General features: G+C 37.4%; 4 protein-coding genes across 6 annotated transcripts; 2 read left to right on the top strand and 2 right to left on the bottom strand.

Annotated features, from left to right (window-relative positions):
• The first annotated feature begins 2,386 nt into the window (after positions 1-2,386).
• Positions 2,387-3,594, top strand: LOC147549952 (uncharacterized). Its single transcript, XM_086666761.1, has 2 exons — positions 2,387-3,256; positions 3,341-3,594. Exons 1-2 carry the CDS (start codon positions 2,551-2,553, stop codon positions 3,400-3,402), a joined length of 768 nt encoding a protein of 255 aa, XP_086522887.1. The 5' UTR covers positions 2,387-2,550; the 3' UTR covers positions 3,403-3,594.
• A 1,008-nt stretch (positions 3,595-4,602) lies between these two features.
• Positions 4,603-11,360, bottom strand: LOC147549951 (uncharacterized). 2 transcript variants are annotated; one of them, XM_086666760.1, is made up of 13 exons: positions 10,903-11,360; positions 10,743-10,795; positions 10,117-10,204; positions 9,694-9,999; positions 8,859-9,014; positions 8,134-8,274; positions 7,924-7,980; positions 6,731-6,869; positions 6,361-6,450; positions 5,792-5,982; positions 5,503-5,544; positions 5,132-5,216; positions 4,603-5,018 (listed from the first exon to the last, which is right to left on the bottom strand). In XM_086666760.1, the coding sequence occupies exons 4-13, from the start codon at positions 9,961-9,963 to the stop codon at positions 5,002-5,004; spliced, it is 1,188 nt and encodes a 395-aa protein (XP_086522886.1). In that variant the 5' UTR covers positions 9,964-9,999; positions 10,117-10,204; positions 10,743-10,795; positions 10,903-11,360; the 3' UTR covers positions 4,603-5,001. The 2 variants fall into 2 exon arrangements, with proteins under 2 accessions (XP_086522886.1, XP_086522885.1); XM_086666759.1 differs by having other exon boundaries at positions 10,743-10,905.
• Positions 11,361-13,565: 2,205 nt separating this feature from the next.
• LOC147549950 (ferritin-3, chloroplastic-like) lies at positions 13,566-16,026 on the bottom strand. Of its 2 annotated transcripts, XM_086666757.1 has the most exons (8): positions 15,613-16,026; positions 15,395-15,478; positions 15,247-15,307; positions 15,047-15,134; positions 14,296-14,357; positions 14,060-14,125; positions 13,893-13,956; positions 13,566-13,807 (listed from the first exon to the last, which is right to left on the bottom strand). In XM_086666757.1, exons 1-8 carry the CDS (start codon positions 15,906-15,908, stop codon positions 13,755-13,757), a joined length of 774 nt encoding a protein of 257 aa, XP_086522883.1. In that variant the 5' UTR covers positions 15,909-16,026; the 3' UTR covers positions 13,566-13,754. The 2 variants fall into 2 exon arrangements, with proteins under 2 accessions (XP_086522883.1, XP_086522884.1); XM_086666758.1 differs by lacking the exon at positions 15,395-15,478 and having other exon boundaries at positions 15,613-15,962.
• Positions 16,027-16,127: 101 nt separating this feature from the next.
• LOC147549949 (histone H3.2-like) lies at positions 16,128-17,112 on the top strand. The gene is made up of 2 exons (XM_086668402.1): positions 16,128-16,181; positions 16,518-17,112. Exons 1-2 carry the CDS (start codon positions 16,128-16,130, stop codon positions 16,938-16,940), a joined length of 477 nt encoding a protein of 158 aa, XP_086524528.1. The 3' UTR covers positions 16,941-17,112.
• Positions 17,113-22,837: the final 5,725 nt, after the last annotated feature.

Genomic DNA, 22,837 nt, shown 5'->3' with positions numbered 1-22,837 from the left:
TTGTCGTTGTCGGCGACAAACGACTATTGTCGGAGTTGATAAAAAAATGATGGTAGAATTGTGGAGAATAGGAAAGAAAGCAAAAAATACTTCACTCAAAATGGTTTCCCGCTAACAATTATAAAGATGAGTCAACTTCCCTCTAACAATTTAAAAAAAATGAGTCAACTAAAGTTGACCAATTTTTGATAAAGTCTTTGCATTCTGGATACTTTTCTTATTTTCCAAATCACTCACCTAAAAAAATTTCAAGTTTGAATCTCCACTCAATCAATTCCGTCATTTTTGAATAATTTCATATTGGCCCCTTATATTATATATTTTGACTTTTGGTCTCACGTTATGCCTTCTACTTCTGGACCGAACTATTTTTTTACCTTTGTTTTGCTAAATCAAGTTTTACCCCTTTTGTTAGGCTCCATATAAACTATGTTTTAGTTATTTCTTTGTCCCCAAATTATCAACAATCACATACATTAATAATTGTTAATGGCTAGTTTTTCTTAAGTCTCTGTTTGAACTATTAACGAAATTTTACACATATCTATTCATTATGATTTGAAGTTTTGAGAACTACTTGTTTTAGATTGACAAATTGAGATATATTTGAGACAATTTTGATCGAACAATATCATATCCGGCGAAGAATTGTTTTTATAAACACTACTCGTATACGTTAGAAATGAAAATTTTTCCCTCTAAACACTTTTACCCAAGTCCGGGTTAACTTAGAATCCTAACTCCACCCTTGATCAGAACATTACCCTTTTTTAAGATAAGTTTCCTTTGTGAGTCAGCCCTTGAATCCACCCTTGGTGCAGTTTTGGGAGGGGTATTATTTTTACCTTTTACTTTATCAGGCTTTCTCGCTGCATAATTCTTTGAATTTTCTCCCTTTTCCCACGTCCAGTGGTAAGGGGTTTGCCTGTTTCTCTCCCATTTGTTCGTGTGGGATCCACGTTGGTGGTTTCTTCCGGAGCCACGTTTCCCTTTGTAATTTTGTTTCCTGCCTTGATCATTTGACAATATTGCATGTGGTTCAGGCACAGGTGCATACCCAGTGGGTCAAGATTCATGGTTATGTAATAACAACTGGTTATTACGTTCATTAACCAAAAGACAAGTCAGTAACTGGGAGAATTTAGAGAAACGTCGCTCTCGATATTGTCACTGTAGGACAATATCCGAGGCATAGAACATACTCAAAGTTTTATCAATCATCTGCTCATCAGTGATGATGTCTCCTCCCACTTTTAGTCTTGAAATAATTTTCCAAAGACTGGAATTATAAGCAGAAATGGAAGAAAAATCTTGTAGTCGAAGATTTATAAAATCATTTTGAGCTTTTGGAAGGATGACCATCTTTAGGTGATCATATCTATCTTTTAAGATATTCCATAAAGTCAATGGATCTTCCACATACAAATACTCTGACTTCAGGTCATCATGTATGTGACGTCTCAAAAAACTTAAAGCATGAGCCCGTAACATTTCATCTGCATTATTCCTTTCAACAATAGTGTTCAGGGGATTTTTGTATTTTAGAGTCAGTCTAGCTTCGACTGCCCATTCCATGTACTTCTTACCTGTTATAATCTAGCAAGGTTAGACATTACGAAATATGAATGAAAATATTATACCTTTCACCAGATGGAGTAACGGCTTAGTTTATTCGATATTTCACCGATGTTGACTTCGGCAACGGAGCAGAGTAACGGCTTCTTTCAGCTGGTTAGAGACTCGTGCTGATAACGTGTTGTAAATTGTCGGTCTATTTGCTTCAATGTGTATCGATATTTGCATGCAACTTAATGGAATTAAAGGAAGAGAAAGAGATAGAGGTAATGAGCTATACTAAAACAAAGTAATGAACTTGAACCAAAATTTATTAGAAGAATTCTTTTCAAACCTTTTCCATCTCTTACCAATTCATACAAATACTACACCATGTACATCTATTTATAGAGTGGGAGAAGTAGTAGGAATGTGACACATAACCCATGTGTTGTCACTTGCATGGTGTGTTGTCATCAACAAGATGACACTTCTCATGTGGAGCTCCCATGCAATGACGCTTCTCGTATGGAACTACCGTAAGATGACACCACATCAAGGTGGTATTATAGGAATGGCGGGCTTCTATAGATATAAATTTGGACAAAAAAATGTATATTAAAGACACCTAATCTCCCGTTGCATAACCAATAATTTTATGGGCAACCACATTCCTATAACATTCATCTTATTTTTGTTGAAAGGGACATAATACTTGCAACCCATATCTATATTCTTAAAATTAGCGTTGGAGTTTATAACTGGATGCCAGATGTCAACATCTGAATGGTGAAACTAGACACTATGTGCAAGTTCTACAAGACAGTTGCTTACAGGTACGTGTAATGAGAGCAGAGCTTCTCATTCAAATCGAGACGTCTGTCTCTCTTTTACAATTTTCTAATGGGAATTCTTTACCTTGTAGTTTTCTGTCTTTATTTATTTACCCCAGTTTCAGCAGTAGAGAAAGAAAGAGATTGGTAAAGCAAAAAAACCATGGAAGTTAGTATCACAGAAAGTGAATTAAAAAGAGGAACTCAAGAAGAAGAAGAAGAAGAAGAAGAGTATCAAGATCATGAAAATCAGAAAGATGAAGAAATTCAAAAGGTTGGGTCATCATCAATTGAAGAAGATCATCATCATCATATAGATCAAGAAGAAGAGGAAGAAGGGTATAAGAGAAGTGGGGGAATCATTAACCAGCTGATATCTAATTTAGTTTCTAATCCATCTAGTCCCAAATCAAAAGAGAATGTCGTTAATGGTGATGTTGCAAATGGAGGAGAGAAAAAGGAGGAGGAAGAGGAGAAGACCCATAATGGAGGAGGAGAAGTTGAGAGAGGTGGTGGCATCATTAATAATCTTATCTCCAATTTTTTTCATCATGGTGAAGGTGAAGATGATGGAAATCAAGTAAAGGAGGAGATGATCAATGGAGAAGAGAATGATAGAGAGAAAGAACAAGTGAAAAATGAATGTGAGGAGGAGAAAGGGGAGGTGAGAAATGGTGGTGGGGTTGTCAACAATCTCATTTCCAACTTCTTCCATCAAAATGAAGGTGAAGGAGACAAGGGCAAAAGTAGTGAAGAAGAGAGAGAAGTGATTGGTGAAGGAAATGAAGAAATGGAGATTGAAGAGGAGAGTAGTAATGGTAATGGGATCATCAAAAATCTTGTCTCCAACTTGCCTGTTTCCTTTCAAGGTACTCTCTCTCTCTCTCTCTCTCTCTCTAGATCCCTCTCCCTCTCTCTCTCTCACACACACACTATGTATATCTTGTTTTCAGAGAACTCTGGACCAACAACTGATGAAGCCTCAATTCTGATTCACTCAATCATCCATGACTAGAAGTATGAGCATCAACTAATCCAAATCAATGACATGTCCAAAACACACAAGTGCTTAAAGAGATGAAGATTTATTCTACTTCTGTCTCTCTGTATTTTTCTATCTGTTTAGAGATTCTTACTTTTGTTGTTTTTCTTTTGAAAATTCTTCAATTTTAAGTGTTTATGATTAATGGTTGGTTTGAGTTATGAACTTTTCTGATCTTCATATGATAAAAGGAGGCAGAACTTCCCACATTTTGTTTTATAATTTGGAGCTCAAAATTTTATGAGCTCTCTTCTCATTGGAACTCAATAGTTGGAACCAATAACTAGTTCCTCTGTGGTAGAGGAAGAAAAAGAGAAAGAGTTAAAACCACCGACCATCTAATTCTAAAATGTCAACATGGGTAAAAGCTAAAAAGAGGACAATTTAGGTTAAAATATTGGGAGAATCTAGCAGAGTTTGCAGGTTTACTAGGGAGTTGGGGTAAAGAATTCTAAAAAGCTCTATTTTCAGGCCTCTAATCAAACCAAATTTGAACAAATATTCAAACAATTGTTAATTTTTCAAACTAGAATCTAAGAAACAGTATCCAAAGGTTGTTTCACTTCCAAATTAATTGTCTAAAAAAAGAAATAACAACATGCTGATCAACCAAGTTTCAACAAAACAAGAAAACATCTTAAATAGTGTTTTTGTTCTTTTCCTAAGTTGATTGGACTTTGGAGTCCAATTTTAGAAGGTTTGTTTTGGTTCGATTCATTTTGTCACAAAGGTTGATGATTTAGGTTGATATTGAGTCCATCAGACTAGTCAAATTCAGACAATGGAAAAAATTACTACCTAAACTAGCACTAATTTTTTTCCCTAAATTTGATATCAGTCTGATTCAACATCAGAGTAGACTCGAACAAGACTTCAGAATGGTTGTTTTTCGTGTCTTTGTAATTTGTCTAACTCATTATGTACATTTGAGTTGCACAAAATAAGTTTGAACTAAAATAGGGTATCCTGGAACAACTATCGTCCCTAAATAAGGCACACCACATTCAGACGATTGGTATTCAAACGAGCCAGTTTTAGACATTTGAAACTCAGACGAATCAGAGTCACATGCAAACGAGTCAAATTCAAACAATGAGAATGAACAATAATAAAACCTAGTGATTCTGATGGCTTCTGAATAATGTCTTTTAAAGATGGATCTCAGACCAGTTATTTTGGCTTAATCTCTAGTAGATGCTAATAATCTGTGATATGATTGTCTTCGACTAGTTCAACCAATACATTCAAAAGAAATCTGAAATGACGGGACACTATAAGTTACAAGGTAAAAAAAATAACTGTCAACAAGTTGTTATAAGAACATCATAATCATTCACTACAGATGAACATCTTCAACAAAATCATCCCAATCAGAAATTGGGAATCAAAAGTAGTGGAGTTCAGGTAAGTCTCCATAATGATCTGCAAAGCCATCATAAAATTTCAACAAAACTGCCAGTAGGTACAAAAATTAAGCCTACCTCACAAAAATATGACTTTGCTTCCTCTCGATGTGCTTTCACGAAGAGACGATGAGTAATCGAGCGAACTGAGTACCCAAATAAGGACTTGCTAGAAGGCAGACTTTGCTGTATATCGATTGCGAAGTAAAAGAGGAAAAATTCAGAGTAAATCTGAGAATATAATCCGAAAGCTTCATGATTTGAGATGCAAGAAAAGACAATAAGACAACAATACTTACATGTACCCAAGACAGGCTCCACTTCTAATTTTGCATCGCAGAGGGTGTTGTAGTTGTGAACCAGATGAGGTTTAGCAACCTTTTCCTGCGGAATATTGATGAAGTTGTCAGGGTTAGGATTATATTTTCGAATCCAGAAGTGAGAGTTAGGTAACGTTTTTTTTTTGTCTGAAGGCGACTCGCCAGAGTCTGACTTGTCTACATATCGATCGTCCAAGTCTTACATACTTCCGGCACGAGTCAAATAGCCATCTTAGTTTATTTCAGACAATGACCCCTTAACTAAAATTAATTAATGCATATCTCAAGACAAATTTCAGATATATTTTGAAAAAAAAAAACACAAAGGCCACTTTGCATAGAGATAGTACCTTGAATGTATCAAATGGGCAGAAAGAAGAATTACTGCAACCCTGGTTACACACAAATAGGAATTGGTTAGAACAATAAACAGGAATTATCACAAAGACGACAAAGGAACAGATAATGGAAGATGCATCGTCTTTCTTCCTTTTCTCTTGTGAGAGGACCAAACTGATCTAGCTATTAGGAAATATAGATGGGTCCCAAGCTTATCAACCCTGACTACAAGTATCAGTAGAGATATAATTCAAAAGATTAAGGGGTTTCATAACAGATACAGTTCAGACTGAGACTTACCGGCAACGGAACTGGAACCTCATTGTGCAAGACTTGAACATAGTACTTGCTCTCATTGTTGGCAGGACAATTGTACAAAACCAGCATGTTATTACCAGCAAAAGGCGTCATTAAAGTGCCTCTCCAATTTCTTTTCTGTGGAGGTTTTGGAGGTAGTTCCAGGGGCTGCTCACGATTTAGTTTCTCTAAATCTAGTCGTTAAAATAATATACCCATCAGTCAAAAGAAGAAAGGCAAAGGAGAAGTTAAGCACAACAATAAAGACAAGGAATATGAAATCTAGAAGAATGTGTGATTAGGTAAACGGTTAACGAGTGCACGTTAAAATCTTTCTAAGTTGTTTTCCGTATAAATAAATTCAGACTAAACCACAGTGAGAGCAAAAACTAGTTTTTGCATATCTTCTCGTTCTGGGAAACACGTACATTCAAGTTTGGACTAATCTGGTTTTTACAGTTAGAAGGTACAAATAAACAGAAGGCATGTGTGAATTACAGAATTGCTCGTGTAAAGTTCTGGAAATGTGACTAGGGTAGGTCATATTAGGGAAAGCAAGAGATGTATCTTACCATCTCCTTCAAGAAAGAGGCCAAGCATGCACGAGAATGGTACAACCGTCTCAGCATGAGCAAATCGAAGTCTTGCTTTCTCGGAAGTGCCTGAATCGTAACAACAGAAAGGAAACAAATGAGTTCAAATAGAATACAACAATTATTATGCCCTTATAATTGAACACCTTTAAGGCCAACAAAAGGGAGGTTCAAGTGAAGTTTCTTTTCTCCAAACAAATATACAGAAAAGCATACTGTGACTATCTACTACTAGTTTACTTGTGCAAACACTTGACGAGGCATAAATTGGAATTCAGATGCCATGTTTAGCAGCAAAGTAATCCCTAATATTTTGAAAAGTGTTGACTTAAGCATCATACAGTATTACCTTCTTTCGTCCTAATAGCTTGATCCATGGATTCAAGAACATCTTTAAGAAGTGTGACTCCCATGCGATAATTTATTGTATTACCATAACCTTTCAATAGGAATACCTCTAAATCATCTGTCCACTCCATCAGAGAAACCTAGACAAAATTAATAAACAAATAAATAAATAAATAAATAAATAATATATATTCACATAGTAATAAAAAATTGAACAGTTTCAATCAACCATCTAATGAATTTGGCAACATGTATAAATCTATAATAATGGTGTCACTTTATAAATTCCTCATTTTTGTGGATCATCCACATTATTAGCAGCAACAGGGGTATCAAGTAAGTACACAGCAAGCTATGTTGTCAAGGTGCGGCCTAGGTGGGAGGCGCCTAGGCTAGAGGTAGAAGCGAGGTGTCGCGGAGGCCAAGCTAGACAGCAACCCAAGGTGAAATACGTGAAATGGGTGAGAATTACGCATATAGGTGCCTGGCCTGTGACTGAGGCACTTTCTAGGAGTACAGAGCTAAGGAGCGAGGCTCTGCCTTGCCTTGCCTTGTCTAAGTCCACTTCTAGACCCTACCCATGACTGAGGGACTTGTCTAGGAGTACAAAGCTAAGGAGGGAGGCTTGCCTCGCTTAGTGCCTTAGACTACATAGCCTGTATAATTTACTAAGTCCACTTCTAGACCCTAGCTAAGAACCATCAAAAGTACAGAGTTTATGTAAATATGTATTCTCTCCAAAATGGTGTCACATAGCAATATCTTTGTCTAAGTACAACACGTAGAAGCCGGGGAATGAAAAACTAAGTGAAATTATTCAACACAGCAGGAAATGAAATACTAAGTGAAATTATTCAACACATGAGAGAATGAAAAAAATCTGGAAATGGAAAACTAAGTGAAATTAGTCAACACATGAGAGAATGTCAAAATCAGGAAATGGAATTTTTAGTGAAATTATTCAACACATGAGAGACATCAAACGATACACGAAGCCAATAATGTAGGATAAGGTAGCATGCACCAACCAAGAGCAGGCATGATGCTGGTGCTGATATTGCAACAGCAAGTCAGGAGTTCAAAGAATTAAGGTTATATAACACATAACATATCAGTTAAGTAACTATATATATATATATATATATATATATATATATATATATATATATTGGTCTAATTTATTGGTCTGCAAACCTCAGAAGGAGTGAAAAGGCCACATGCTTGATCAGTTATGTCCATCAAAGATGCTTCCTACCAACAAAAATCAAGGAAGGCTTGTCAGAAGAATATTATCTTAGGAGCAGAAAACATTTGATGAAATGTATTCGGCACTTTAAAATGCTCTATAACTTGCTTTACGCATAAAACCAAACAGTACAGCGTGAGATTAAAGCTTGCAGGTACCTGCTTACACAGAAACCAAAGAGAAGCAACATCCTGTCTTGTGAAGTTCAAGTGGTAGCGGCTAACAAATGAAGAGGTAATTTTATCCAAGGTGGGTTCCTTAAGCTTTGCGAGAGCAGGTTCCTTCTTTTTCTTATATTGCTGAAATTGAAGTATAATCAATGAGAGCTACTTCATACATTTAGATTTTACCAACAGAATATTCGATTAACAAAACTAGTATTGGTAAAAAATTCAACAATCTCCTGTATGTCAAGCATGTCACGAGTTTCTTACTTCGATATTCCGAAGTCTTATTAAACTCGAGACCATGTGGTTGCATCTACTTTTTGTTGGCTTAACAAACTCAGATGAATACCTATGAGACCCCAATTTATAGTGTTAGAACTAAGAAATATGTAGCGTGTAGATTTCAAGGCAATTAAGGAAATAGTTTCTTAAGGAGTATTCTGGACAGTGAAACATCGAAACCCAACTCGGACAAGCAGTCCTGATTCAGAGGCTTTCCTAAAAGTTATACTACCATAGCCATGAAATTAAGAGAATTTTCCAAATGTTCAAAATAATTTATAGTGAAAGAAACCAAATTGAGACAAATGATCTCCTTCAAGTCCTATAATCTGAGAGGAATATATTTTTTTGAGGAATCTGAAAGAAATATATTATCTTTCGATTTACAAGTTAAGCCTAATATATTAAATTCAAAAGCCTTAATACCTGCGTACCTTGTAAGTTTCACAGTGATCAAAAAATCTGAGCAGTATATCACTTTTGTGGCCCTCAGTGGTTCCAGAAGAAGCAAGATGCAATGTTCCCAGATTACGGCTTTCACCAAATAGTCCCATGCTAAATGCCTCAGCACTAGCTAATACTCGAGGAACCTGTCTCAATAAATAGGATGCAAGTTACATAAGAAATTCTCAGAACAGAACGGAATAAGATGTTTTAAACGCTTAATTCTCACTTAATAGAGACAATCATCAGTTATGCTGTAGAAGGCAATTCAATTGTGCATAAGCATGTAATTGTACTTTATCACTTGACAATGGACGCAAATAAATCTACAATAAGACTATTTGCTAGGTTTACCTCAAACAAATTAACACGTTTCTAAATGTGTTTCGGACCGAACAACATCACACAGAATCTTCAGACCTAAGCATTAAATATATGGCAGAACTACGAAAACGTGATAGTAATAGGATTTTGTCAAATATGTAACAAGTGAAACAAGTTCGATGAAAACAAAAACAATGTAACAAATGTCTAAAATTGGTCTGCATAAAGAGAGCTACGTGTTACCCTATTTACTTTGTTCACTAGATTTAGCTCACATTCATATGGTCTCTACTCTCTTGACGTCTCAATATGCTTAATGCAACATATAACGTTAATTTGTTAACATAACTTCAAGAAGACTCGGATGGTTCCCAGAAAATTGATCCTATATCCAGAGCACTTGATGAATTAAACTAGCAGGGAAAGGGAAATAGGCAATGAAGATAAGGTCTATTGAAAAAAGTGAAACAAATCAAAAACAAAGAGAATAGAGTGTCTAACTTGAGTCGATTTTATTTTGTAGACGTCTGGATGGTAATCCTGATTGAACAAATCCTTAAATCTTTCTCTGACTCTAATACCAAGATGATATAATTCATTCTTCCCTTCGCTAATCAAATCTCCACCATTTTGCTTTCCCTTCCAAGGAGATTGCCATCCATGTAACCAGGCAGGGATTTTCTCCAAAGACAAATTTCCACTTTCTGCTTCTTGTTTTGCATCGTTTACCAAAACCTCCAAATGACTGGCCAATCTGTCCAACTCTTCCATGCGTTTCTTTGTGGGAGAACGAGTCCCATGTCTCGCCTGTGAATCCAAAACTAAGCATTAAACAACTCCTCGTAATATTCTATGCATAAAGTACACCCATTACTTTAAATAAACCACTAGAGGTTTGAACTTATAAAAGAGAACTGCTATTACCACAAGATTTAAGTGTAGAGGAGTACACCCATCAGGGATATTAGATGGCGCAAGTCCATTGTTCGCAAGTCCTTTTGAAGCATCGTATCTACAAAATTGTAACAAAAACTGGATATATAAGAGATAAACAAATTAATATCAGAAGAACATAAAAGACATCCAATAATCAAGAAAATCCCCTTTTTCCTTGTTCTTGCAGTGATAATAAGGGAAGCCGGTGTATTTCATTTCAGACAATGAATCTAATAACAACTCAATTCTTGACAAAAAAAAAAATACTACTCAAACTCTTATTGCGGATGAAACATCAAATTGTGACATTCAAAACGCATAAAAGTAAGAAACCTTATAATTTTTCAAATTATCAACTCGATATCTAACAATACATTCCCATTCATCGAAAAACAAACTACAGAGAAATCAAAATTTTCTAATGGCTAGCAGATCGACGGCTTTGTTCATGCCATTGATTCAGAGCTCATCTCTCTTACATTTCAATCAAGCATTTCTGAGATCAAAAGTGCTTGTGTTGTAGGATACAGGGATGAGAGAATAAAGTAGAGAGAGAGAGAGAGAGAGAGAGAGAGAGAGAGATAGCGATTTGTAGAGAGAGAGAGAAGGAATACCTTGTAACGGTGCAGAGATGTTGACGAACATCAAAACCATGATTAGCGTGGAACTGTAAAAAGATCAAAGAAGACAGAAATGGAAGAAGAAATTGATTATTAATCACCATTGCCAACTTCGTTTGTTTATCGTTCTCGGTTCACGAACCTATCAACTTACCAAAATTTGAGAGTAATAGTTTCTTATTACTCTAGCGGTACGCGGAATGTCCGCGCCTACCGTCCACGGTCCACCTACTTCGTCTTGGGCCAACTGTAGGTGTTCTGGGAAAACAAGAATAGTTTTCTAGAAAAAAAAATGGAAATCTAAAAAAATACGAACCAAACACACCCTTAAAGTTACCGGCAGGCGACCCCAGCGACTTCTTTTTCTCCTCTCTCTCTCTCTGTCCTGTCTCTCTTCTCTCTCTCTCCCCCCATCCATTCTCTCTTTCTTCTCTTCATTTCTTTCTTCTCGCTTCTCTCCTCCCTAACTCCGGCGAAGTGGTTCCCCTTCGCTGGATTTCTGGTTTCCAGGCGAATGGGCCATCCCCTTCGCCGGAAATATCGAGAGACAAGAGAGAGAGAGAGAGAGAGAGAGAGAGAGAGAGAGAGAGAGAGGTGTTGCCAGTGGCGTGGCTGAGATTTTAGAGGCCCGGTGCGAACTTTTAACTGGGGCCCTTCATCGTATGATGCAAGAACCGAAAAATAGTTACATGCAATATATTAGTAAAATAGCTAAAATTAACTAAAGATTATTAGGATGACAAAAAAAAATGCACATTTAGAGAAGGCATACGATCCTATTGTATTTCAGTATGTGAGAGGAGGGGAGGGAGAGAGAGAGAGAGAGAGAGAGAGAGAGAGAGAGAGAGAGAGAGAGAGAGAGAGAGAGAGAGAGAGATAAACCAATAGCATAGAGAGAAAAGAAATGAGAAACATAAAGATAAAATTAAATGAAAATATAAAAACACCAAAAGAGAACAAAATTGGAGAGGCCTTTAGAGTAGATTTTTTTTTGGAACTGCCTTTAGAGTAGTTACAACATAATAATATGGGCCTTATATACTGGAGTGGGTGCCCTTAGGTATCATATCTTACAGAACGGGTGCCCTTAGGTGTCATATCCTATAAAACTTTGAAAAAATATGATTTTAGTTTGTACAGTAGGGGACTCGAACACGGAACCTTGTGGGCGCGAGATGGTATCATCTACCAAATAGGCTACTACCTCCTCTTGCATAACGGGTGCCCTTAGGTGTCATATCCTATAAAACTTTGAAAAAATATGATTTTAGTTTGTACAGTAGGGGTCTCGAACACGGAACCTTGTGGGCGCGAGACTGTATCATCTACCAAATAGGCTACTACCTCCTCTTGCATGTTCTCCAACATTTCTTATTTTATACTTAAACAGCTTTAACATTACCAATATGGGGCCCTTAGATGGAGAGGGGCCCTGTGCGACCGCACCGGTCGCACCCCCTCTCCCACGCCCCTGGGTGTTGCCAGAAGTGGTGAAAATGTCACCAGAATTTATGTTTTGAGGTTGTCGGAGTTCATAGTGGAAATTGGAGAGGAAGAAGAGGGGAAGAAGCTGAAAATATTAAGTGTTTGAAAGAAACATAAAGCTTTTGTTTCCACCTAAACTTTGTACTCCGAAAAATTCCTTAATTTCCCCACATCACCCACCTGGGCCAACCCTTACATGGAGCATGAACATCACCCACCTGGGCCAACCCTTACATGGAGCATGAAGAAATTGATTATTAGTCAGGCAAGATTGAATTAGGCGACCAAAAAAGTTACTAAATTACTTCTTGCTTTCTAATCTTCATCTTCACTTTGATTCCACATCTTTCCACCACCAATGTCAGTAAGCAAAGAATTCACATCTCATTGTTAGGAAACCAATGTTTTAAAATTGAAATTTTTTTACTATATTAGAATTGCCGTATCGATAAATAAAAATAAATGATTGCTTTAAGTCTAATATCGTTGAAAATCCTTAAAATTACTGTTCACTTGCACCAGCAACAACAGAGCATTTCTCCTTCTTTGTTCTCGACTTCCTCTCTAGAAATATTACAGAAAGAAACTCTAAAACAAATTGAAACAACACATACAACAATGTAGAGGTGGAAGAGTAAGGAGAACTCAACCCATTATGATTTCAACCAAACCAACCCATCTTCAATGATGATGAAACATCCCATTAACAGGGAAGAACCCACCCAACCCTCAAACTCATTAACACTTTTGGTCCCCAGTGATTTCAATTTTCGACACTCCCCATGAGACTGGCTTAAATCAAGAAGATGAATGTGGCCGAAAGTTGCGGTGGTAGAAAGCCGTGGAGTTGAGGTGGGGATAAAGATTAGGAAGATAAAGTGTATCCTATGAGTGTTAAAAATCCTTTATGAGGTGCAGTCTTCAAATTGAAGTATGTTTAAGTTCGTAGCCTTCCAGCTCGAAGCCAATTGAAAGAGACCCAGACATCACATGCTTGGCTAGTATCTATTTTTGTTCTTTACATCACATTCTTGACTAGTATCTATTTTCATTCTTTTCGGATAACGTAGAATATATGTGGCTTTCAAACATATCATATGTGAACCCAACCCTGGCACCATGTTAAATTTATAGTCATTAAACTCAAACTTAATTGGCAATAACTAACTCAAAACTAATGGGCAACCACTACATTCTTCGCTATCAGATCACCATTTTCTATCCTATGTGGTGGTCTATGCTCACAGTTACGATGGATGACTTCCAACATAATATGCAAGGCTTCCAACATAATATGCAAGGCTTAGATACAAAATAAATCAAACACATTAATTAAGAAAAAACACACATTCTCCTTTTCGTATAATCTATATATATATGGACTACATTTATTCGCAGGCGGGACTCTAACATAAGTACTTCGAAGTCTTATATGAAGACAGATCTTTATCTAACACGAAAATACATGTCTACATTATTTATTTAGCAACTCAGAAGTTGGTTAAACCCTAAACCATACATTCAAGGAGCAGCAGCTTCATTGTTCAGTAGCATCTGATCAAAATGCCATACGCCTGCAAAAAGAAAGAGAGCTGCCCAATAAGAACAACAGTTGAAGAATACGTGAAAAGGAGTGATTTATTAGTTCTGATTTCTGACCATGTCCTTTGCCAACCCTTCTTAATTGAGCAACATATTCTGAAATCTGTTTTATGGATTCCACCTACATATCAAATATAATAAGTTCACTGAATCAATCAAGATCGAGAGATCATCGAGGGATTGCTGCTGCCAAGACGCTGAAAAAGGAGCAAGAAATAGAACACCTGTTCAGTGAGATACTCGGTCTCTACAAAATCCATTAGCTGCACATCTTTGCTTTTATCTGCTACCTGTTATTATTGATCAGGGAAAACATTTACCGAACAATTCAATAGAAAAAAAAAATATCTATACCCATTTAGATGTCAACTATAATGCCACCACAAATATTCATGGAATAAGCTAACTCGATAGAGAAGTAAATAGAAGTACTTGATGACAAAGGGGCAAAGATAATTACACTGTGCAAATTAAGAAGTTTCTCGTTCGTCAACTTCTCCAAAGACAAAGCGAGTTCCATAGCTGAAACAGAGAAGCAGATTATCAAGCTCAAGCTTATAGAGAACATGGCTACTGGATGTTAGAGATGTTAATACAACAAAATTGTGTGTGTGCGCGATGGCTACAGATAGTCGCTTCAAAAATCGTGTATGATAAGTTGATAACTATGAACTTAGTTTATGTGATTGCCGATGCCGATAAAAAGACGCTGGACCCTAGCAAACTTTCACAGAATACTTAATGGAGCCTTTTATCCTAATTTGCTTTTGTACTTGTGTATATCATCATCTAAATCCATTCCTAGTAAACATCAATAAAACCATAGTCCCACATGGACAAACAAAAGTCTCATAACCAAGGAGTAATGTGAAGTTTGTGGTCATCCAACTCAAAACCAATTGGCAATGAGTGGAGAGGACCTATACATTATATACTTGGTTGCTAGAGAAGGGGATACCCCTTCTTCTCATGTGGGACTATTCTCACAAGTAATATTTAGGGCTCTTCAACCCATTGGAAATCGCCCCGTGTAAGCAAATGGAAGTCTATTTCGACGTGTATTATAGAGCGACAGAAATCTCCCCGCGTAAAAAGGAAAATTCTTTCAACGGAGAATACACCGTTGAGACTTTGTCAATTGGTTTGAGTTGGACGTGTTAAAACATTCAATGAGAATATAGATAATATTTGGGTTAGCCATGAAAGCTCACCATACAAGGCATCTCCCTTCTCAGAATGATCAAATTCAGAAAGGGGTGCTATTATAGACTGTAACTTCACTTTCCCTCCTCTCTTATTCTGTGAGTAACACCAAATCAGAACAACTCAAATTGAATAACAAACAGAAATCTTCAACAAAAACAAACCAAAAGAAGAATTCAAAAAATATAGACTATAAATTTTGTAAAACCTGGTATTCCATCAGTTTCTCCGCATGAATTCTTTCTTCTTCACTTGATTCTTTAAAAAACCTAATCAATTAACATCATCATAATCAAAATTCCACCCTAAAGAAAGTCAAATCAGAAACCCTAGTAATTAAAATTCATGAAGATTACTTAGCAAGTCCTTTAAGAGCTACGTTGTCTCTATCAAAATAAGCAAACATGGCATGATACACATACGACACGTTATATTCCACACTGTAAAAATCACAAATAACAAACAAAATTAATTCAAACCCATAAAAATTAAAGATCTAAAACAGAGAAAACCCTAAAAAAGTTAATAACTTGAGACAGTAAAAGTATGATTAAGAAGAGAAATCAAACCCTACTTGATTTGTTCATTAATGGCAGCTTCACAATCATCTGAGTATTTCTGTCTAGCAAGAGATTCTTGAGGAACAATTGGAACTAAAGAAAGTTCTTTTTTAACCTCTTCAAATGGGTCAAAAATTACACCAGTAAGTGGTCGAGTATTTGATGAAACTACTAATCCAACTCTTGAATTTCTTCTTGATGAAGGAGAAGTAGAAATGAAACAAGAAGAAGATGAAGAAGAGAATAGGGGTGTGATCTCTCCATTGATGATTGGGTGATGAAAGAAAACAGAAGTTCCATTGAGAAGCATTTTGGTTTCTGAATTCTAGAGAGATGAAATGGGAAGAAGAGAGATGACAAGAAGGTAGAGAGAGAAGATTGGAAGATATAAGGTTTTACTTTTTGGTTTTGTCCGTTGGATATTGTACATCTGGACGGTTGTGGTTGTTTGATTAAGAAAGGGCGCGTGGCAGGCTCGTGTATATCTGGAGAATATTCTAGTTTCGGGGGAAGACTAGATAGACATAAAATGCCAGTGTTTTGGGAAAGGCCAACGCTTTCGGGAAAGCTAAATAGTTTCCGGGTTGTGAAATTTTAAAGGAAATATGTAAAATTTTGAAAAGTTTCCGGGGAAACATATTTTATGGGGAATATGGTTAAAAATAAAAAACTCTCCACCTCACCTCACCTCATCTTCTCTCTCCCTCTTCTCCGATTAGGTCGCCGGCCGAAAATTTTTCCGGCCGGTGACCATGAAAAAAAAAATTCACTCATTCTCTCTCTCTCTCTCTAGAAACTCCGGCGAAGGGATTTTCCTTCGTCGGAGTTCCGGTCTGTTGAAGAACAACTAGCAACAAACACAAAACCAAAACCAAAACCCTTCTTTTCGTTTCCTCTTCATCTTCCCCATCAATTCTAGAGAGAGAAAGTAACGGCTCGTACCAAGCAAACAACAAGGAAATCAACCGGAGGAAAAGCACCAAGAAAACAACTAGCAACAAAAGCTGCTCGTAAATCAGCACCAGCAACCGGAGGAGTGAAGAAGCCCCATAGATTCAGGCTAGGAACCGTCGCACTTCGTGAGATCAGAAAGTACCAGAAGAGTACTGAGTTGTTGATCCGAAAGCTTTCATTTCAACGTTTGGTTCGTGAAATCGCTCAAGATTTCAAAACAGATATGAGATTCCAAAGTAGTGCGGTTGCTGCTCTCCAAAAAGCTGTTGAAGCTTACTTGGTTGGTCTGTTTGAAGATACCAATCTCTGTGCTATTCATGCTAAGAGGGTGACTATTATGCCTAAAGATATTCAACTTGCGAGAAGAATCCGTGGTGAGAGAGCTTAGATCGTTTCTTGAAATGGGTTATCTTTTGTTTGATCTATCTTCCTATGAGTAGATTAGGGTTTCTGTACAATCTCTTGGGTTTAATCTCTGTAATAGTTTTTAAGTATCTTTCTATTAGGTTGTTCTGAAGTTGAAATGGGTAACAAGTTTAATGAAATTTAGGGTTTCTTAATTCTTCTGTGTTGTGTTTTTTTTTTCATGGTCGCCGGCCGGAAAATGGTAGGGAGAGAGAAGATGAGGTAGAGAGAGAAGATGAGGTGGTGAGAGAGAGAGGTGAGGTGGGGGTTTTTTATTTTTCCCTCTAACAACTAACAAAATAAAATTGTCAAACAAAATTGACCAACTTTTGACCAAGTCTTCACACCCCGGAAATTATTTTGCTTTCCCCAAAGTGCTGGCCTTTGGGAAAGCTAAATAGTTTCCGGGGTGTAAAGTTTTGGGTGGAAACAAAAAAAATTAGATTTTTTTATTTCCCCCAAACAACCAAATCCTTTTCAGCTTCTTCTTCCTTTCTCCGACGACTCCACCATCTCCGGCGACAATTTTTTTTTTTTATTCTCCTATCCATCTCCGGCGAAGCCGGAAACCAGACCAGATCTGGTTTGGAGAACAAACCAGACTCGGTTTGAACAAACCAGACGAGCTCCGGCGAAGGGGCTCCTCCCCTTCGTCGGAGACATTGAGAAGAAAGAAAGAACAGGAGAAGAGAGAGAAGAAAGAGAGAAGAAAGAGAGAAGAGAGATAAAGAGAAGAGAGAGAAAGAGAAGAGAGAAAAGAGAGAGAAGATGATGAAGTCGCCGGCAACATCCGGCCGCCGACACGGCGACCTTAAAGGGGTGTTTGGTTTAACTTTTTTTGTTTTCCACCGTCGTCCCTAGTTTGGCTCGATGTTATCCCGAAATACTGACATAAAATGGCATGATAGCCTCAATTAGGGGTGGGATTCGGTCGGGCTCAGACAACCCGGGCAAATTTAAGACGGTCTCGGAGGGACCGGGCGGGCACGGGAACTCGAAGCCCACTATAGACTGTCAGGCCGATCGGGTCGGTCACTTTGGTAATTTCGGCTGCCCGTAGCCCGCCCACGCCCGCTAATCCGATCGGGCTTCAGCGATCGCAGGACGGACGGGCTCGATTCATTTCAAAAAAAAAACTATAACCATTAATTAACTTAATTTCATTTATAATTATATTTTTAACAAAATTACGCCATTAGTAATAACAAAAGTTACATAATAATAAAAACTATTCAAACTACTTTATCATCTCATCCTTCAATACATCATGATCACCACAAAAAAATAAAAATGACATGATATCTCTTATCTTTGTAAAACATATCTACAAACTAAAGATAATTAAAAGTTGCACCACATAAAGTTACCTGCTCCAAAATAAAGATAACTAAAGACTCTAAAACATATCAATAAACTACATTATATAAACATCATCAACAAAAAAAATACACGTTTGTTTCACCTTACTGAAACAGATCATAGATCTGTTTGATCGGACAGATCTACTGAATCAAGCAAGTAAAAGATCTGTTTTAGAAATTCTACAACTTTAAATCATAAAAAAAACAGAAAACTAGTGATTATATATGAATTTTAGAGGCTTCAACCACTTCATTTGATCAGTACAACAAGGTTGAAGATCTTATACTTTAGAACTTTAGAAGGTGTCGTTACTCGTCATTAACCATCAGAACAACAAGGTTGAAGGAGATGCGAGCCGGGAGCTGAAGAGAAAGTCAGAAAGGTAAGCTTCGGTTACTAAAGATTTAGGTTCCTGTGTAGTAACTGGTATAGATTAGGGTTTCGGTTGGTTAGAAAAGAGTGAGAAGACAGGAGAGAAGGGAGAGAGAGAGACTCAGAGAGAGGAGGCGTAAAAGAGAAAGAGGTAAGTAATGAGGGGATTTATAGGTTTAAGGGGTGTCCTAGGGTTTTACCTGACGCCCCCTTCTGATCCAACGGTTGAGGTATCTCTTCATTCCTCAGCCGTTGGATCTTCAATTTAGTGTCGGGTTCATGTAGGACGGATCGGGCGGTCTTAAACTGTAGGGTAGCGAGCAAACGGGCGATCGGTCTTAAACGGACGACCATATTGGGCGGGGACTCGGGTAGAGGGCCTTGTCCGAGTCTCGCCTACTATAAGCCAAAATAATGGGTCGGGTAAACCCGGCTCAGGCTTACATCGGTCAGTGAATTCCAACGATCTGGTTGGATTGGGTCGGGTCTCGGGTTCCCGGACCGTTTTCCGACCCCTAGCCTCAATTGATATTTTTTATGATCTCATGTTGTATTTTAAGGAGTCAAAAAATCTCAAAATAACGTGATAGGATTAAATTTCTATATCTGGACGAAAATTCTAGTTTAACGCAAAAAAAATTGACCAAGACAATGTTATTTGCCTTCCAATTGGAGGAAGACCAGAGGGTCAGGACTGATGTGGACGATTCTTTTTTTCTTGGGCCTAATCTCTCTCTAAATGGCTCGTTTAATAGGAGTCAGGCATATCAACGTTTGACTTGTTGTCGGTCTCAAATTTCAGATTAAATAGTTGATAGTTGCTACTTACAGACAGTCTTCTATTAGAAAAGAAGAGTGAGGTGGAGATATAGAGAGATGGAGTGGATGAGAGATGTGATGAAGCAGAAGAGAAAATGATGTTAAATAATGTTTTTACTTTTTTAGAATTAACTCCATTTTGGTTCCTAAAGTTATTTCCAAGAAAATTGATATTTTTTTATCTTTATTGATATTTTTTTATCTTTGAAAGTCCAATTAAACGGCCTAACATTTATAGAAATTAAAATAGAATTAACCCTAAATGTAACATTCACTTTTTTTTTTCATTTGTTATGACGGATTACTCAGGCTAGTGCTGCATCCACTTTTTTTGGGTTTACTTCAATTGAATAAATTTCCCGACCATTAATTAATAATTTCATAGCTTTTAACAAAAAAAAATTGATAATCATAGATGATGTGCATATCAATTTCAGATATACGAAGATTGATAGGATAACATTGGATGGTCCAAACAAAGTTCCCTGAGGAGTTTGATCAAATGTTATTAATGCTATCCGTCTCTCTCTCAACTCTCTAACCGTCTCTCTCTCTCCCTTCTTTACCAGTTACTGATCTAAGTTTTTTCCTCCAGCGAAGGGTCATACCTTCGCCGGAACCCGTTTATCTTTCCCTTGTAGTTTGTTTTTATCCATTAATAGTTTCTAGGGACTTCAATATGGAGAATTGTCGTGTTTCTTTCTTTGATTTTAGAGAGAGAGGAAGAGTAGCAGATGAGGCTTTTGACACACAACATACTCTCAAGTAACATCACAGGAGTAACATACGGTTTTCCATTAGGTTAAGAAGCAGTATAATAGGTTGAAATAGAAGTCGAACCAGTCCAGATTTCCTCAAGAACATGTTCGTAAAATATAATGGAAGGCTTTAGTTGTTGCAGCAAATGTAGGGATTTACACCCTTCTACTAGTGTTTATAGCGGAAATATGACATCTAATGTCTACACTAGTATTCCCAGGATCACATGCAAAACTAGTAATTAATCTAATGGAGATAGTAGATTACCTTAATCGCTTTTCCCTCGAACTAGTTGAATTGATTGAAGAAGACCAAGAGCTTCAAGTGTAGCTCCTCTACTTGGGACACGAGCAATCAATTTGATCTCCCACCTTGTTGTATAGCTAGCACACCAATGGTGGTTGGAAAAGAAGAACACCTTCTTCTTTGACTAGATTGATAGTTAATGGGAATTAGCTCACTTTCTCCTCTCTACTTGATGTGGTAGAGTAAGAAAGCTTAGAGAGAAATTACACACCTTATTCTCTTCCCTAAGAGTGTTTATATAGAACCCTAATAAGAATCCACCTCCTTTTAGGTTTCCTAAAACACCCTTTAGAATAAGATTTAGGGAAATAGTCGAAAATAGCAACTATTGGTATTTTCTCAATTCCCTAAGGAGGAGGTGTCCAAACACCACGAAAATTGGCATATATAATGTTTATTATATCAGCAACTAACCCTCCAAAATTCAGCCCAATCCGAGTCCTAGAAGTACCCGAACCGGTCTAGGCCCAAAAACCCTGTTTTTGGCCTTTTTGTACTATCTTTGCCTAATTCCTTTTTAGGCCTATGAGATATGTTTATGGGACACTCCCATGATTATATCTCACTCCCACTAGTCATATCCTAGATCAATTTGTCACTCTTATGTGTAACCCGTTGTAGGATCCGATCGAAGTTAGCCGCGAATTACTTCGTAATTCGACGATCGTAGTTGGTCTCTAGCTACAACTCTACGATCCCTAAATCAATCGGACTTGATGATCTTCCACATTAATTGTCCTATCCGAAAAATTGTTCGCATTGTCACCTTGGTCGAAGGACATCTCCTTCAGACTCTCACTTGGACTTAGAACAAGTGCAATGCCTCGATTTCCGTGTCAATTTAGTATCCCATCTGATACGTCACATCATTCAGACTTTCTTGATATCCGAGTACAACTGTAAAAGACAAACGATTAACTTTTAATCCGTTTGAGCGCGGCCACGCATTTTCAGTTGCTACTCATCAAGTGGCCTTGAGACACTTTGTACCTAATGTGATTAGGGTGACACAATCCATTCTTGCGCTCCCACTTAACTTCATGTCTATCCTGTCCTTCCCAGTATCCGTCTTTATAACCTCCTTTTACGGCGCGGCGTTTAACGGAACCAAAGTCGGGCATTCCTTACATAAGATGAGTGGAGCACTCATGTTTTGAGGAATCTCTCCAATTGTCTTTATGAGAAGTATTGACGTTCATCACGAGTGATGTACTTCTCATTTGAGGGTTATCCAGTGTATAAACCTTTTACACACCCACGTAGTCGAATAGAATATACTATTCATATAGCCCATGAAACTGCGCTATCCCATCGACTCCCGTGCTAGTCTTCGTGAGTCATTGTTGTCCATGCAATGACCTGGACCAGGGATTTTTGATAATAAATATTCCAAGTTCACTTAATAGGGTTTCATTCATCAGATCACGTATCTGACAAACCTATTCGAAACGTTTTATTATCGATGGACTGTCGTTTAAACACTAAACCAAGTTTAGACGACTGGTGAAATAATACTTATTATTTCTGATAACGAGAGTTGTAAATCTGAGCCTCTTCCGTAAAACTCCTTTTACCCACTCAGTTTTACTTGTCGAGGTTTAAAATTTATACCTCATGCCTTAGACTGTGTATGAATCTCATACTATGTCTTAGGTGACAGTTTAGTTTGACTACCGTGGTAGTCGGTTTTAAACTTTGCTTATTATCAATTAATTTGAAGATTACTATCTTCAACCTTGATAATATCTAGTAATCTTTACTAGAGTTAAGGCCTTTAATTCTTTGTGTAGTATTTGCAACAGTTCCCGGCTTAAAACACTTTTAGCCTACTTTCCTTCCATGTCTGGAAGTTTGCTACGATGACATGTTCAACTTTGTACTACTTCATCCTTTAGCCTTCTAGGATGTACTAAGTAGTGTTTCGGTTTTCCAATCCGAATTCGGATGTTTAAATGCTAATCATGTCCAACATGATTGACTTTATGTTTTCGAACATAAATGTCTCTCTCATGCGTGCTAGCTCATCGATGTCTTTTAGACTCCGAGTTTTGCAACGCCCTCTGTCATGAGTTTTTGGGTCGAAATTCTTTTAGACTTTCCGAGTCTTAGATTTTCTGTTTCGGATCTCAAGCATCTCAGCGTACTGAGTCTCTCTAATCCTATCATCCTTTTGATCTATGCTTATAGATCTTCAGATGCCCAAAATGGCATTTTATCCTTTTGTGTGTGGTCCTTTATTGAGTCAGTTCGTTACTGTTATAC

The sequence above is a fragment of the Eschscholzia californica genome, unplaced genomic scaffold (genome assembly GCF_041429995.1).
Source record: "Eschscholzia californica isolate CP2 unplaced genomic scaffold, dmEscCali1.0.p SCAF_3, whole genome shotgun sequence".
In the NCBI taxonomy this organism is placed as follows: Eukaryota; Viridiplantae; Streptophyta; class Magnoliopsida; order Ranunculales; family Papaveraceae; genus Eschscholzia; species Eschscholzia californica.
This window is presented reverse-complemented; position numbering and strand designations above follow the sequence as displayed.

Coding starts and splice junctions, on each gene's coding strand:
- LOC147549949 (XM_086668402.1), top strand. CDS start 16,128: ATGCCAGTGTTTTGGGAAAGGCCAACGCTTTCGGGAAAGCTAAATAGT. Junction 16,182..16,517: donor GAAAGCTAAATAGTTTCCGG/GTTGTGAAATTT, acceptor CATCAATTCTAG/AGAGAGAAAGTAACGGCTCG.
- LOC147549951 (XM_086666759.1), bottom strand. CDS start 10,852: ATGGTGATTAATAATCAATTTCTTCTTCCATTTCTGTCTTCTTTGATC. Junction 10,000..10,116: donor CTCTACACTTAAATCTTGTG/GTAATAGCAGTT, acceptor TTGGATTCACAG/GCGAGACATGGGACTCGTTC. Junction 5,545..5,791: donor AGGTTCCAGTTCCGTTGCCG/GTAAGTCTCAGT, acceptor GTGTGTAACCAG/GGTTGCAGTAATTCTTCTTT.
- LOC147549952 (XM_086666761.1), top strand. CDS start 2,551: ATGGAAGTTAGTATCACAGAAAGTGAATTAAAAAGAGGAACTCAAGAA. Junction 3,257..3,340: donor CTTGCCTGTTTCCTTTCAAG/GTACTCTCTCTC, acceptor TCTTGTTTTCAG/AGAACTCTGGACCAACAACT.
- LOC147549950 (XM_086666757.1), bottom strand. CDS start 15,908: ATGCTTCTCAATGGAACTTCTGTTTTCTTTCATCACCCAATCATCAAT. Junction 14,126..14,295: donor AACTTCTTAATTTGCACAGT/GTAATTATCTTT, acceptor CAATAATAACAG/GTAGCAGATAAAAGCAAAGA. Junction 13,957..14,059: donor CCGAGTATCTCACTGAACAG/GTGTTCTATTTC, acceptor TTTGATATGTAG/GTGGAATCCATAAAACAGAT.